Below are 17,031 nucleotides of genomic sequence, written 5' to 3' on the forward strand. Positions count from 1 at the left end.
CCTGAAGAAAACCTTGTTTAAAGTATCGAGAGGCTGAAACATGTCGACCTCCTTTTAAACAGAGATATAGAAGATCATTGTACCTTCACAATATCTCACTTTGATTGTAATATGTCCTAAGCCCCTATAAATAAATCATTACTTGTCTGGACACCTTAGAGACATTTTTAACCACACCACTTCTTACCAAGACACTTTTTCACACTCACACTTCAACCCAAAAAACCCGCTCCACTATAATCAGGTGTTGCAGCACAGCTGGGTTCCATTCGGGAGCCTAGCTGGGAACCCTATGATAAAGCATGCCACCAACTAGGTTGGTGGGTGAGGGCTCTTTTAATAACTTGAATGGTTTCTTGCACTTTAGTACATACTATCAAGTCGGAAGTTTTTCAAGGATTAACCAATAGGGCCGTCCAAGTTGTATCATTCATACATGGCCTCTTTAAAGTGATTAATGGACTGAATGTTGAAATTTTGTATGACTATCACCTTGAGAATATGATAGAATGTGTTACATTTAGAAGATATAATATACAGTACTTTCTGATTACCAGGCTCTGCTCTTCCTTGGTTGTTAAGCTAATGAGAAATTTAAAATCTCCTCTGTGAGAGAGGTGTGGCACTGCGGCCAAAGTGACTAACTTCGGAGCACGGGGCTCAGCTGCGGCTTACAAAGAAGTTCAGCAGAGCTGCAGAGGGCAGCTCACTCAGCACCATGTGACTCTCGGCAATAGCTCACTTAATCTCCCCGATGGCCCCCAGTGCCTTGAAACCTTAAGGGGTGATATGTTCACGCTTTATAAATATGGATTATTATTATTATTATTATTATTATTATTATTAGTAAAAATATCTTACATTTCCATGCATATGTACAGAGAGTAAACAGGTATCGATGCGTTGATAGCACCAATTAATTACCCACAAACTATATTGTTTTGTGTGCACTGGGAGGGGTACAACCTTGATGTCATTGAAAGCGTAAAAGTTTTAATGTGTGTGAGAAATTTGTGTAATTTGTGTTAATGTAATTGTGTTACATTTCAGAAAAATTATGTGAAATTCCATATTTTAGCACTATATTTTATCACAAAATGCACCCTCAAGTACATTTTTGTTGCACTGATGCATCCCATAGAATAAAAAGCAGCATGCAAACCACAAGTGGCGTTTGCAACAGGTACCTGCATTACGGCCGTTGGCAGTATTCCTGTGCATTTGCAGAAACAATTTGACGCAAATGAGCTTTATTTACATGACGTGGCATAATGACATAGTTAAGGGAATTCTACTTAGAAGCGTAATATTAAATTCTCAAATTACGTGAATTATGTTGTCGTAATTTAAATTTTGCCAGGGCCTAGTTTTGTCTTATACCTGTAAAGGGTATACAGTGTGCACAGAGGGTACAACCCAAGCTAACCTTAGCTCTGCATTGTGTTCTGAATATTGTTACACAGGACATTATTAATGATGCCACAGATACCCTTATTAATATCTCCATCAATATCATCACAGAAAACTCTTTTGAGTCTGAATCAGATACCCCACTAAATGGCATTGGCGACTAGGCATTTGACAGTGTAAAAAATCACTTTCAAGGTGGTATTATTGATTAAAATAATATGTGCATATGGATCAGACATACCACTAATAGGGGTGAGTAGAGAAATGTTAACTCATGGAAAATGTTCAAAATGAACCCTTTTTCTCAATCCACAACCGTAAGAAAGTTGTTTAAAAAAAACTCTTCCCTAATCCATTCTAAAAGTAAATCAGAGAAACAGGCAGATTTTAGGTGACGTGGTTCGCGCTGGCCAGGCAAAACATGATCCCGGAATAATGACTTGAACAGCGAATTTCAAAATCAGCTCATGACTATACAGTTTGGGGTTTAAGGACAGTAGGTTGGCTGTTTCCATTCGTGCTGGGTGGAATTGGATTAGCAAAATATTGCGATTACTTACTGTGATCCATGTGCACTTAGTAATGAATGTAAAAAAATGACCCTTACTTAACCATTATCCTGTCATAATTGAATACAAGGACCTGGCCACTCCACTCATACAGAAAAGAATATGAATGAAACCTCTGTGTATTTTGTTGCAGGGTCAGCTTTAGCACTGGTGGCACCTGGTGCAACAATTTTTTTCGGCGTCCCTCCAATTACCTCATTTGCCACCTATTCCCTCAGTACCACCTTTCAACACTGCCCCATATCTATACACAGCTCCTCCTGCAAATGCACTTCATTTCTTTTATAGCGCTATTCATACAAGTGTAGGGTTTCAGAGCACGTTGCATCACACAAAAACTAAACAGAGACAATGAAACATACATGTGTACATCAGTCTATAGGAAATGGTACATAAAACAATGAAGATTGCATGGTGAAGGGATCACTTATCATCCATACTAACAGATAGTATATTTTCAGAGTAATTGGTCAGAAGAGGCACAAGCCTGGGATTTAAAATATACCATAGTGGTTGGCTTTACTAATAAGAATGTATTTATATCCAAATCAACTCTCTTTTAGTAACATATGGATAATGAAAAACTGGGGAAAAACATAACATTCTAACCTATACGCTGCTGTCTGCATGCAGCTCCTTGATGACAATTCATAGGTCACTGAGCTATACTAGGATTGTAACTTAAGAACATGCAAGTAAAAAAATGATCTCTGTGACAAAAGCAGTAACCCACTGAGCTATCCGAATAAATACAGTTTTGTGATCTGCATTGAACATGTTAATTGCAGCAGGTATATTAACCTTCTGGACTACTTTTATGATGAGTCAAAACTGCAATTAGACAAAACTTCCATCTGTTTCTAGCAGGAACATTAATCACCAGCGTTAGCTTGACATTTTTATTGTTGTCTGAAACCTGTTGGGCACACTAGGAACTTTGCAGCAGCTGCTCTTAAGACAGCGCCCCTCAAAACTCAGAGATCTTCACCCTCCCCCCCAACCCCGAACTCAGCACCCGGTGTGGCTGCACAGGTCATCACACTTCCCTAAAGCTTGCCCTGGTTTCCTAGAGTCTGTGCCGCACAATCCCTATCACTTCTAGCAGTCACATAAAACGGTGCAGTGAGCTTGGATGGCTCATAGAGATGAGCCTGCACAACACAATTCAATTCAATGTATTAGCAAAACAAACATGCATACTAAATGCACTTCTTGAAGATGAATCTGCAACTACAATGACAAATCAAAAGAACTGTAAAATTTTACTTACAACATAAAATACAAGTAGCGCTCACAGTATTTGTGCACCAGGAAACCCTTAAACTTGCAATAGGACCCCTGTCGTGGATATCTCAGATTGTATGAGTTACAAAGCAACAATTCGGAGGCCAGCTATGAATATGTGTGAATAAAAACACTTGAATGAAGTCATCCAGAGCAAACATCAATCGCCTCCCAAAATGCACAGCATAATATATGTACTGCAGAGGGTGCAGAGACAGAATATCGATGTAAAAATATCGACTTGCACAAATGTGGATGTAAAAATAATGTGGGTCAGAAATATCGTCAGAAAAAATATTGTGGTCAAGAATATCGATTTCAGGTAAGTAATATCGATGTTTAAAATATCGAACTGTTTAAAATCATTTGCAAAAATATAGTGTTAAAAATATTAATTTTGTATTAATGTTATGTATTTTAGTATATATTGTATATGTATGTGATGTATATTTTTTGTAAAAGAATTGTTTGTATTTTTATTATATGTGTTAAAACTTTTTTTAATTAGACTTTTGCATTTTTAGCACTGTAGCGGGTTGTGGGTTTTATAGGGGAATAGGGTGGGAAGTAATTTAATCATATTAAATGTGTTGATTATTTTTAGTAGTTATTAAAAAAAAATATTCTTTGAATTTTGCGTTTTTAGTACCGTATCGGGTTATGGGATTATAGGGGAATAGGGTGGGAAGTAATTTAATCATATTAAATGTATTGATTATTTTTAGTAGTTATTTTTTTAATTTGAATTTTGCGTTTTTAGTACCGTAGGGGGTTGTGGGTTTATAGGGGAATAGGGTAGGAAGTAATTTAATTATATTACGTTTATTGAATATTTTATATGTTTTCACATTTGTTTATTTGAGAAGTTATAGTTTTAAATGTGGAAAGTATTTTTTTATGAATGAATTAATAATTTGTTGTTAATAATTTTTAACTAATTGGCAATTAATTATGGTAATTGTGTAAATAATTTTAGGTGTGTGTTTTGGTATGTATAGGTGTAAATGGTGGGAAGGGTGGGAAGTAATTTATTTTTAATTGATGATTCAATAATTAGTTGTTAATGAATAATTAATTATGATAATTGTGCAATTGATTTTAGGTGTGTGTTGTGGTGTTTATTGGTGTAAATGGTGGGAAGTAATTTATTTTTAATTGATGCACTCAATGGAGTGGAAATAGTATTTTGTATCCTTTTGCTATCCAGCACTTTCCCTACTGTTGCACTCACTGGAGTGGGAATAGTATTTTTGACTCCTCCTTATCCAGCACTTTCCCTACTGTTAAACTCACTGGAGTGGGACTAGTAATTTTTACCCTTCCACTATGCAACACTTTCTCTACTGTTGCACACCCCTCCGCTATCCAGCACTTTGCCTACTGGTGCATTCATTGGCGTGGGAATAGTAAAGTTTTCCTCTCCGCTAACCAACACTTTCCCTACTGTTTTTCTTACTGGAGTGGGAATATTAATTTTTACTCCTCCGCCATCCAGCATTTTCCTACTGTTAAACTCATTGGAGTGGGAATAGTAATTTTTACCCCTCCGCTATCCAATATTTTCCCTACTGTTGCATTTACTGTAAAGTGAAATCTAAGTTTTAACTTTTTAAATAATGTAATATTTTAAATTATTATAGAATGATTTGTTTATTTTAAAATGTTGATATAGATTTTATTTTTACATAACTGTAAAGTTTACAAATTAACTAAGCATAGTAAGATATATGTATATGTATAAATTATTATATTTTTGGGTTTATATTTTTTTAATTAAGTTTATTTGTTACATTTAGTTAAAATTTACATTAAATTTTATTTAGTTTGTTAAAAATAATATTATTATTTAATATATTTAATATATTTTATTAGATTTTATATATTTTTAATTCGATATTTATTACATCTATATTTTTTGCTTCGATATTTTTGAATCAATATTTTTGTACTTACCTGTATAGGGAGTCGATATTTTTGCATTCTATATTTTTACTTCGATATTTAGAACAACGATATTACATCAGTGAACCACTGCAGAGGTCATGATGAGTTCAAAACGGTATAACAGGGCGGGATACAAGTAACATGTTCTCACTCCACACTCAATGATCATTACTACAACCATTGTATACTGGAATGTGTTTCCTTAAGAAAGGCCAGGTTTCAAAGTATAACCAAAGAGAAATCTTTTGAGAGGCAGTCAGAAAAATTCAACTAGATCACTGACATGTCTATATATTTTCTTTTTGAAACATGATTTTGCTCTTACAACAAGAACAAAATGGCATTAACACAAACATCAAAGTGCAAATTCAGTAAATCCATGGCACCTTCCTTTAAGCACATATTTACAACTAATGGGGAACATTTGTATCCTATAGAGATGGTAGCCATCACAGATGTTTTTAAGTGAAACCAAGTTCATAGGGTACCAATTCTGACAAACCATTTCATGAAACAGTTCATTTGACATTTTCAAGATGAATGGCCTTTATCATTCTGTAAGAAACAATATAAGGCTGACTTCTAAACTGCTTTTTGCAAGCCCTTTTAAGGAATTAATCCCAAAAGCAGCTTCATTTTTCAGTTTTTTTGTAAGGCTTGCTGAGATCCTTTTCCCTTTCTATCACTTCCTTTCCTTCACACATCCTGCCACTGGGTGCTGTTCTGGGGATGTACCCTTGAACTACTATTATTTCTTCCTACTGTTGTTTTTACTACCCACTTACCTTGTCCCTTCTATTTTCTCACATCACAGTTTATATTATTGAGCGTGCCATCTCCCAATCATCATTCACCCATTTTTTAAGGAAATTCATTTTTACTCCTCACTCATGGTCCTCTTTTTTTCTAATATTTTTTGTGCAGTCCACTTTCACACATTCATTCTTCCTCTTAACCTTTTTCGTACTCCACCATTTATATATTCATTACCATTGCTATGTTCCACTTTAATATTAAGACTCAAAGAGGGGTTCCTTATGGGGCCCACATACATTTTCTCTTACAAACAGGGCTTCAGAAAACTAATATAAATTTATTTTTCTGTTATTTCCTATTATTTGTCCCAAATTGTATTTCTATTTGTTGTTGCACTCATTAGATTTCCATTACTGAAATTCTCCGAAATTATTTTCTATTTTTTTATTCTATTTACATATTGCTTTCTCAGTCCACAGAAACTAGTTGCCTTGCTTATTCGTGGACATGGGCAGCTATTTTGATTAATCTAAGCAAATATTCTCCATCTTTAAAAAAAAATAAAAAAGAAGAAAGATGAAGAAGTACTCTCCTGTGTCTTATTGTGCCATCTGCTTTAGGAGTATCATCAAGCACAGATATTTCTCAGTCAGTCACTTTAATGGAGTTCTTCAAGCATTTAGACACTTTCGAACACTCTTCATCTCAGCCAATCGGCACTGCAACTGGTTCAGCGAGGACATGGCCTTACAGTTTAGGATGAACTGTTCCTATTGGAGCAGGATCAAAGGTGATTTGCATATGCCTGGTTCCTGTCTGAGGTGGCATGGTGGGCAAAAAAACAATGGATGGGTAGCGGCTCTAATAATTACCTGTGACTGAGATTAAATCAAGCATTCCACCCATCCTTTTTTTGAAGTCCTCATTGCAGCCATTAAGAGCATGGATACTGTCCGTCTGTTACTATTTTACTAGTACGTTCCTGTTTACGAAATGTAGCTTCCTGAAAACATATAATACCTATACACTGATGCTACCACCTGCTCCCCCAACTATAAACTTCATGTAAATCTGCAGCCAGTAGTATCAGGTATGATCCAATGACTAGGTTGTATGGTTTACAGTCAACATTTAACAGTGACAAATGAACAATAAACACAATAGCAATAGACACTATATGCAGTCTGGTCATGATTTGTTTGCTTTAACCCATCATCAATCACCCTGGACTCCACTCTTACCCCTGATGTTTAAAACATAATGTAACCTAACCCTGGTAGCACAGGTCACCCTGCTGCTGGATATCTAGGAACAGTAGACTGGTCCATCCTTAATGGTCTTGATATATGTCTAGACAACCATGGCAACATTTTCAGTATTAATTTATGATCATGGTTGCCTTTACCATCTTGTGGGGTAAACGTAAGCCATTTTGTATGTGCAAGCTATTATCAGGAGGCATGACCTGTTTTGAACACTAGATACTAGCCAAACATGGGTCAATTTAAATATTATTCTCTCAGCTTCATGTAAATAGACAAAAAGGATCTACTGGGAAAACTCAATGAGCAAAGCACAAGTCAATATTTCTACATGGCAACTAAACAAGAGCAATAGAAAGCATGTTCTATCATTCACATGGACTTGCTATAAAGTGCCATTCAGCTGTTCCGTGGTAGATCCAACCTGTATAACGTCTCCTTCATCCAGGACGAAGGTCATCTTGGGATCCTTTTCCACAAGGGTCCCATCTTCTTGAATGCCTAAGAGCTTCACTGTCACCTCTTGACCAGGAAGGGGTTTTGTAGCTTCTCCAAGACCATTTTTTAAGATTCTTTTCCTCAGTAATTTGTCCTCTGTTGGAAAAAGAAAGGTCAAAGTGTATAATTTAGAATATATTTTTTTAGTGATGTGCTGGAGTATGGTCTCATCTACGCTAAAATCAAATATGTAGAGAATATGTCACTGAGATCTGAGAAGTTCTGTCAGTAAACCATGTGATGCCTGATGTGTTTCCTATGAACATACACTTAATGCTAGGAGGCACACTATTGTGTTACCCCTTTTTTAATCTCATTATGTGCTGCTGCTCAGTGGCAATTATTTAGCGTGTTGGCTTGAACCGTGCTCTGTCCCGGTAGCACTTACGACAAATAAACTATGAACATGCTATTAGTAGCAGCTGCTGTCTCAGGCATTACAATCCGCGTTACTTACCCCCACTGCACTATTTCTTTTATTTTGGGGTAGGACTCTAGCATTCTTTTTACCTTGATAGTAAGTGTTAGAGGGAGTGGAGACGTTAGACAATCCCCGCGTGCATGACTAGTAGACGAGATAGCAGGTATTCTGGCACTATTTTCTGGGTCCAATTACATGTTGCATGTTCTTGGCAGGATGGAAACTCTGGAATAGTGAAAATCGCTTCTGTGTGGTAATGCCCCAACAGTACTGTGCAATTACAAGTTAAACCTCATTTAGTGGGGAACACAATGTGGACCAAAATTTCCCAGGTGGAATTCTGCACAAAATTCCCAGTTCCATGTGTTTTAATGCAAGAATTCACCACCTGCTCTGAGCAGCTGGTAATTGTGGGTATGGGGTCCTGTGGTTGGCCAGGGGGGTTGGGAAGGTTGTAAGAGGGAATAGAATGATGTTGGTTGGCATGTGTAAGCATTTTATAATCCCACTGTGCCTTGGAATGCGGTCAGGCTGGGAGCAGAGACAGAGGCTGGGTTGCACTACAGCCCATTCCCACAGTGATTGGTGTTTTTATTTCCTCCCCAGATAATATCTAGGGAGAAGAGCACCTACCTGCTTATAACAGAGTAGTGTGGAATTCTATCCTGGAATTCTGTTCTGCTCAGCTTGTATTTGTGGCCATGGATTTTACCCTTTTTATACAATGCCAATTTTGATTATTTTGTTAATTTCACATACACACTCCACCTCCTAATCGGCAGTTGAGCGATACAGTGATGAGTTAAGGAAGCTCGCTCGATTAGCAGGTACACACAATGTAAAAACAGGGAGTGTATTGTAAACTTTAAATTCCGGGGTACATGCCCTATTAATTTACAAACCAATGTGTGCTCTTTATGCAGACTGTAACTCATACTCTAGTCCTTATTTTGTGGAGGCCTGAAAAAAATGAAGGGTTGAAACTCATCAACATTGCTATAGAGAAGACTGCACATATAAAAGACTGCAGTGCAACAGTTGGGAGGTATAGATAGATAAAGGCCATCGGGCCACCAAAACCTCACACAAGTTCTGCTGAAAAATCACCCCCCTTCGTTGACAATGAGTGAATCGGACTGTCAAGTAAATTTTCTCTGTTTATCCCATTTCAAGTTAAATGATACAATTAGCTCTGCTTTGTACATGTAATGTTTATTATCAGAGGAAGTATTTATTTCTGTTACACATACTATGTTTTCTTCACAGTTATTTATGTTGAAGACCTAATTTACATACAATTGTTGAAACTATAATCAAGATGATTTGCATTTCTTCCTTCCTTGATACAATTAGCTCTGCTTTGTACATGTAATGTTTATTATCAGAGGAAGTATTTATTTCTGTTACACATACTATGTTTTCTTCACAGTTATTTATGTTGAAGACCTAATTTACATACAATTGTTGAAACTATAATCAAGATGATTTGCATTTCTTCCTTCCTTGAGAAACTGAATGCATTCATAGCTTGATGTAGGGGCAGATAATTCACTGTAATTGTTCAAATCTAGCATGTACACTACTTTACAAAAGACTGTACATATCAACAAATTTAGGAGCAAATTATTTAGTACACAAAATCAGAATTAATTTTCGAATTGCTCAATGAAGGTAAGTTAGAGACTAGGAAGGTTAGCACTGTTTGGAGGAGATCTTACTTGGAAGACAAGAAAATCTGCCTATTATAATCTACAAAAAGGATCCCATGTTCAAATATTCCAGAAAGAGATAATTCACCATCTGCTTGGTTTTCCAGTCTTTGTAAGCATCTAGAACCCCAAATTATTGTCTAGGTTTTCACTACTGGCTCTGGTCCTTGGGGTTTCTGATAGCGCTGGGACGCCGCGTCGCTGGGGCAGCTATGCGCTTTATAAAACCGAAAATAAATAAATAAATAATACCATTTCGAACCCCAGGGAATTCTGCCCCACCTTAGTTACTTTTTGATAAAATTACATTAATTTTTACGAGGTTAATAGATCCTCGCTCCTGAGATCACCCAATGTTGTATCCTTATTCAGCCGAATGGATGGGGCTAGTTTTGGAACACTTAATTTCTCTCAGGTAGAGTGACAGAACCTAATGTTGTCAAGTGCAGAACTGATGCCCCACAATGTCCTGCCTCTAGCACTTTCCTTACCGAGATGAGTGGCATTCATCTTCATGGCAAGTCGGTTTTTTAATGAGTTTCTTCTATCTGAAAAATCAATATGGTCTTGGTAGGATTTCTCTTGATTACTTCAGAGCTGAGTCAGAGAATGCAGAGCGGCAGAGAGGCGGGCCAGGATACGTACATCGGTTGCAGAGCGGAGTGGAGCGACAAGCTGCAAGCCACAGCTGTAGCGTTGCTGTTCAGTGCATAGGCATGGGCGTATCTACCGCCTCCTGCCTTCCGATACCAATTATGCTGCACCCCCGGAGCGACCAGTGAGCAACCTACGAGTTGCAGTGAGCTGCAGGCAAACTCTGGAAGCAGCTTCGTCTTCAGGACAACGCTGGCTGCTTCCTGACCACCCTGACTGAGACCACAGCTGTGGTCTGTGGTCTACTTCCACCACTTGTGTGACACAGAGTAGGGAAGAAGAGGGGAGAAGCTTGGGAAGCCTGCAAAGATTATGATCAGGAGCAGCAGCACAGCTGGCCGCTGTGGCGCATTGTAGTGGCAGCATCATTACGGTTGGTGCAGCAAATGCAGGGAGTTGGGCGGTGACTCACTCCTGAGTAAGGCATAAGGAAGCCAGCTGTCCCAGTGTGAGCCTCCTATGGCATCCATAGCTACGCCTGAGGGAGAAGTTGCGACCATCAAGTAAGCAGGCTCTGCACATGGGGAGGGGGTAAAGGATATTTTGGGGCAGGTGGGGAGAGGGTCTGTGAGGTAGCTGGTCTAGGTTCAGCTACAGAAGGTTGAGCCGTCGGAAGCAGGAGCTGCTCAACAAGGATTGGGTGCGGCTGGCAGATGGCATGTGCTCTCCCTCGTTTGACCCTCGCTTGCCTTCGACGTCACTTTGCAACCCAAGACATGTTTCAAGCCTGGGTCATCTACAGTCAAAAGAATACCAAGGGATTTCAAGGAGTGCAAAAGGCAGATACAGATCACAGCACCGTTGAAATCCAGAAGGGAAAAGCACAGCAATACGGAGGGCCACCAGTCCAAGTTACAGAGTGCATATAAACAATACTTGCAGGTGACACTTGGGAGAGATCTTGTTTCACCAACTAAGCATCCATGGCCTTATAAAGCACATACAAGCTTCTGCTCAATCCAATAGCAATTTGGAGCAAGTTTACCCCAGGCTAACAGGAAAGCAGCAGGGCAGGAACTGGAGAAATAACCTCCAAAGGAGGGAGAGGTCCACGATGGAATTGGGGGGTGGGTGAACCGTACCTCTAAAGGATAGTTTGGAGTTTCTTTCGGGCCTCCAGTGTACCCTCAGAACTGTTTCAGGAAGATGCAGCCCTGACCTCAGTGGTCTCTTTCTTCATAAGTCCAGGGCCTTCTACCCTTCTGGCAACCAGTCCACACAGCTTTAGCCAACATTCTACACATATAGAGGGGCTTAACAGCCGACGTTCACAATCCTGTCCAAATAAAAAATCTGCAGGGATTCTTTAAGTATTCACCAATGGGTACTAGGCGCATCAGTCACTGCCACGGACTCTAGCCCAAGTTTCGTCTGGGCCAGAGGGGTGGAGGAATGTAACATACTTAAGGCCTCTAAAGAAATTACTAAGAATGGAGCCAGTTTTCAGTCTTGTAATTTACAACTAACAAAATTCCGACAGCGGTCCAAGATCTTCGAACCAATGACTCAGGAAGCCATCCCATCTCACCATTGATCACAAGAGTTAAACCTTGCGTAGCAATAAACTCACCATCTACTATTGCATCTACGACCAGACAGAAGAGCAATATAGATCAGGAACTGGGCAACCTATTGGATCGTTTCCTAGCTTCCATTGAGGCCCAAATTGATGAAACGTTGAGTTAAAGCCTGAGACTTGGTAGGAAGGGGTTGAATCGACGTCTCAGATTCTGATCTGTCTTATACAAAGAATCCAAGGTTCGCAGATATAAGCACTTTGCAGGATATCATGGTTATGGCTCTTCTCTGGAAATCTAATAAAATGGAGCTTCAGATTGGCCTGCTCCAGTTACTGGCAACACACCTGCTCCAAAGAAAGCAGGGTCGGAGCTGGTAAATCATCTCCTTTAACCTTAATATGAATTTATAATCACAGGAGATTTTAACATCAGGGGCCTGGGGGAGACTGGTGGAGAAGCGCCAAAGTCAAGAGTAGGATCTGTAATTAATGATTTTTTGAAGATTCATGATTTTTTATCTGCTCAGACGGAACTGGGGGTGAAAATTAAGGGCCAGGTATTCCCCCAACATGTAAAGTTATATCGACTATTGACAAAGTTTTCTATCTGAAGGGCTGGCCACCACCTGGTCCTCTTTGACAAATCAGTCAGGCCAGAAAGTGACCATAACCCACTGAAGTGCACTCTAAATCTTGCAGTACTACCAGTAGAGAACATTATTCAGGTAGACACTTCAACCGGGGAAGAGACTGTGAAGTTAGTAAGAAGAGTTAAGTGGCAACCTGAATATAAATACAAAGCCAGCACCTGGCTAGAGGCATTGGAACTCACCTTAAGAGTCTATTCAAACGGAATGCGCCCTATTTGACTGGGTAAGATCTATGGAGGACTTAAGAAAGCATTTACTGGCACAGGAGAACAAGCCCAGAATCTAACAGGGGTATCAGAATCAGGCGACACCAGGTTTCTACAGTAAAGCAATCACTCTTTCAAAAGGATCGCTTCGCACAGTCCAGCACGCTCACCAGCTAAATTTGTCATGAACTACAGCTGCAGCATTAAAACGGCAGCATTAAAACTGGTCAGAATTACACATAAAAAACTGCCTGGGAGCATCAGAAAAAAAAGCAGGACAAGGAATGGGTCACTGTCTTTCAGTTACTAAAAGACGCTAATCAGGCATGTTTTTAGGCCGATATCAGGAAATGAAAAAACAGCAATATGCCTAGGGAAAATTGAGTTTCAGGAGCACCATGGGTACGGCATATTGTTGGGCTGTATGCGGATCAGTCGGTTATTACATAAAGCACTGGTCCGATTGAACTCTCAGCCTCGAAATCAACTCTTGCTGGAAAATTGGTTCTTAGTGAGTCAAAGCCACATTAGCAAGATGATTGTATTCATGAGGTGGGCTACTACGGGGAGGAAAGTCAATCAGATACAGGTAGTCTAACAAGTTCTCGGAAGGTTGAAAAAATATTAAAAAAGCTCAAATCAGATGGAGCCCCTGGCCCGAATGGTCTTCTAGCCAGCTTATCTAAGGATGCACATACAATTTGGGATAGGATGCTGCCAGTGCTGTATAATTATTCCTTTCAAAGGTCTGGAGAGGATCCATCCTATGCCCCATATTTAAAAGTGGAGATCGGTTGCTAGCCGAAAATTATAGCTGGTTGCCTTATTAGATATCTAGGTACAAGCTTTAGCCCGAACTCTAGTAGAACATCTTGAAGCCAAGGTAGCTGAAGAGGCCATTTTCCCTTTTTTCCAATCAGGCTTCAGGGCTGGATCACCAACTATAGACCTTTTCCAAGCACTATCGATCCTTAGGTACCGTGCTTTCCAGAATAATAGCCTACCTCTTCTGTGTTGTTTTATAGATTAAAGTGCAGCTTCTGGTAGGGTGGATAGGTCTACCTTCTTGAGGTAGGTGGATGTATGGAGTGTTTCTTCAAACCTTTTAAGTGCAGTAATCTCCTTACACACAGAGATGTGGGTACGGGTGAAACTGGTCCTTTCACGGTTACAAGAAAAGTTGACACTAACAGAGGGTTAAAACAGGGCTGGTTTGGCGCCCATGCTGTTCAATCGTTATACTGCTGATCTAGGGAAGGCACTAGATGCCAGCAGCTTGGTTCTTCTAAAATTAAGTTCAGCCACTTTGCATACAATTCAATATGCTGATGACATAGCTGTCATGGATCACAGGCTTACAAAGGGCTCTGGACGCTTTGAACAGATTTAACATTGATAATCACATACTGGTGAATCAGGCCAAAACTAAAGTCTTAATATTCAGCAGCTATAGGCGCAAGAAGACAGTATTGTGGCGTCTGGAAGGAAAGAATCATCACCACAGCGAGGCACTACAATTATTTAGTGGTATGGTTTAGCAAAAATGGTTCAGCCGTAGCCAAAATAAATGATCTTAAAAAATAGACCGATGCCATAATATACAGGATTGGTCAATTAAACTGTGTAACTAAGCATTGCCTCTGTGGACCCAATGAAGGTAACTCTAATTCCAGCTTTACAATATGGCCATCATGCTTATCCTGGGGCACTGGAGCTCACCCTGGAATTATGCTTCAGTAGAGCATATAAGAAAATATTTCAGCAACGAAAATACACCCGTTGCTCTAGATTGAGATTAGAGTTGGGGCTAGCAACTCCAACTCTTGAGTGTAAGGCATCTCTGCTAAAATATTATATCAAGAGCAGGATGGTTCCTAAGAACTCTATAAAAAGCCTCTTAAAAAATGTCTACGAAAGTCCTGGTAACCCATGCTTCTGGTAATTAAAAGAAGCAATCCTGTCACTCAAGATTGAAGAATCTGATTTTGGGAATGATGATATTCCATACTCTGCTTGGAAGGCAGCAATTAACAGACAAGTGATAGTTGCCTCGTGGGAGTAAGATGTACAAGCGGTCAAAGGTTCTGTGGTAGCGCAGCCTTTATAGGACTCTTATCAAGTAGGGAAACCACAATCTTACTTTTCAGATTCCATTAATACAGAAACTCGTGCTCAGATACTCTATTTGAGACTACTTGCTCAACCAATACGGGACTTTAATCCATGTTGGGCTGGACCGGGTGTCAATAATGCCTGCAGGTTTTGCCACAAAAGCCAAGAAACATGGGCTCAGCTGTTGTTTCTGTCCTGTTTTAGATCATTAAAGGAGACCTTTGCTAAAACCGTTTTTTTCTAGCCAATGGGATATGGACTTGGGCACAGGCATCCTACATTTGCTTTATAATTAGATCACCTAGGGTACTGGGGGATATGCTAAATATGTGAATACATTAAAAGAACAGCTTTATCAAGCAAAGGTTACAGTTCCTCAAAAGACAGACTTTAATTACATCCTTTGCCCTGCTCCCATTTAATAACTAGGTGGACATTTGATCTATTACTGCAAATTCTCTTATCATCTGATCAGCCTTAGAGTTACAAATAGATTTAAGTGTTTAAGCAAGATTTTATAGTTCTTATAGTATCTTCTGTGAATTTTAACATGTTTTGCAAGGTGTTAGTAACTAATAATTAAGAATATTTTTACCTGCATTATTAGTTTATGTAATGCATAATGGCACTTTTTGCACCTCAGGAGATAAATAAAAGCATGCGATTTATGAATGTTAAGTTGAGAATGGAGGGTTTGTTTACCTTGCGTCAGTTCTAGACAGCTTAATTCACTTTACATTTTTTGTCAACCTGGTTATCCCTGGTCATTTGCACAGTGAGTTAATTCCTAATTTGTATACATTGATTAATAATTTTCAGATGAAACGTGTAATAGGACCATATTAAGGAAGAAGTTTGTGATTTTGTCAGCGTTTCTAAATGACATTTTCTGCACTGGTCTATAACCACATAAGGAAGAATTGATGTTAAGTAAGTGTTTTATCTGATAAATCTAGCGGTAATCTATCCATTATGAACTATAACTGTTATGGTTTTAATTAACTAAACAATAAACTATGATGACAGGGTGTGATGTGGTCTTGCCTATCTTATAAAAACAAGGTTTTGCCTTCAATGATGATAATATTTACCTTGCTACCTGGAGAAGATATTTGAAAGGTTTGCTACGAAACAGTTAACAAGATACCTCAATGACATCCTAGATCTTTGGCAGGCTGGCTTGCATTCAGGGTTCAGAACAGTACTGTGGCAGGTGTATTCTATGTGTATAGAAGAAAGTGGCTGAATGTGGAATGCAAAAGTCTGCTGTGGAATGTAGAACTCTGGTGCGCGTGGAAGGGTGGAATGAGTGGCAGTTGTTGGTGGTGATTCGATAAGGTGGTCTGTTCCTGTATCCAGTGCAGCTTGCCATGCGTTTATTTTAAAGAAACAGCTATTTGTTCATCTAATGTCTGGAGTTCATCATTAAGAATGGAATGCAAGTTATGCAACCATATTTTGATGAGAATGAATCTAATAAGGAGCAAGTACGATTGTGGGAATGTACTGATACCACTTTTAAAGGGGGCTATAAATATAGCCGGAAGTACTGAATTTTCAGAAAGATGTGTGCAAGAAGTTACTAAGGAAAGAGCGTAACCTAAATGTTGTAATGAAGGTGGGTGGTGATGAGGAGAAGAATGATGTAGGATTTAATAATGGGAGGTACGGTAAAGTGAATGAAGGCTGTTACAGATGTAGTAGTTTTAGATACCTTACCAATAGCTTACTAAGAACTTTCCAGCACTAGATAAAGTTCGCAATTGATTTAAGAAAAGGGGATAGTTTTAAAAAGTTTGTTGCCAAACAGTGAAAGTCAGGTGTGTGAATTGAGTGACGAGTAATTAGGGGATGAAACAGAGGAAGTTGGAAGTTTTCTGTCTATTTGTGGTGAGTCAGTAAGGAAGAAAGGTAAGGGGGAAATCAGGTATGAGAACTTGATGAATGAGTGTTAATGTCATTGGGGATTCTTCGGTGGAGGATATTTTGATAGCTAGGCCATTACTGGAAAACCTCTGGCCAATTATGAAGCTTATT

The 17,031-nt window shown here is 39.0% G+C and overlaps 1 protein-coding gene across 1 annotated transcript in view; it reads right to left on the bottom strand.

Moving 5' to 3' along the window:
- Window positions 1-17,031, bottom strand: part of LOC147733597 (uncharacterized) — a 136,588-nt gene that overhangs the window by 47,225 nt on the left and 72,332 nt on the right. The window contains exon 2 of the mRNA XM_086956990.1: window positions 7,650-7,819. Coding sequence (XP_086813116.1) covers window positions 7,650-7,819 — 170 coding nt within the window. The remainder of the gene's footprint in view (window positions 1-7,649; window positions 7,820-17,031) is intronic.

This window comes from Lissotriton vulgaris, chromosome 2_1 (genome assembly GCF_964263255.1).
Source record: "Lissotriton vulgaris chromosome 2_1, aLisVul1.2, whole genome shotgun sequence".
NCBI classification, from domain to species: Eukaryota; Metazoa; Chordata; class Amphibia; order Caudata; family Salamandridae; genus Lissotriton; species Lissotriton vulgaris.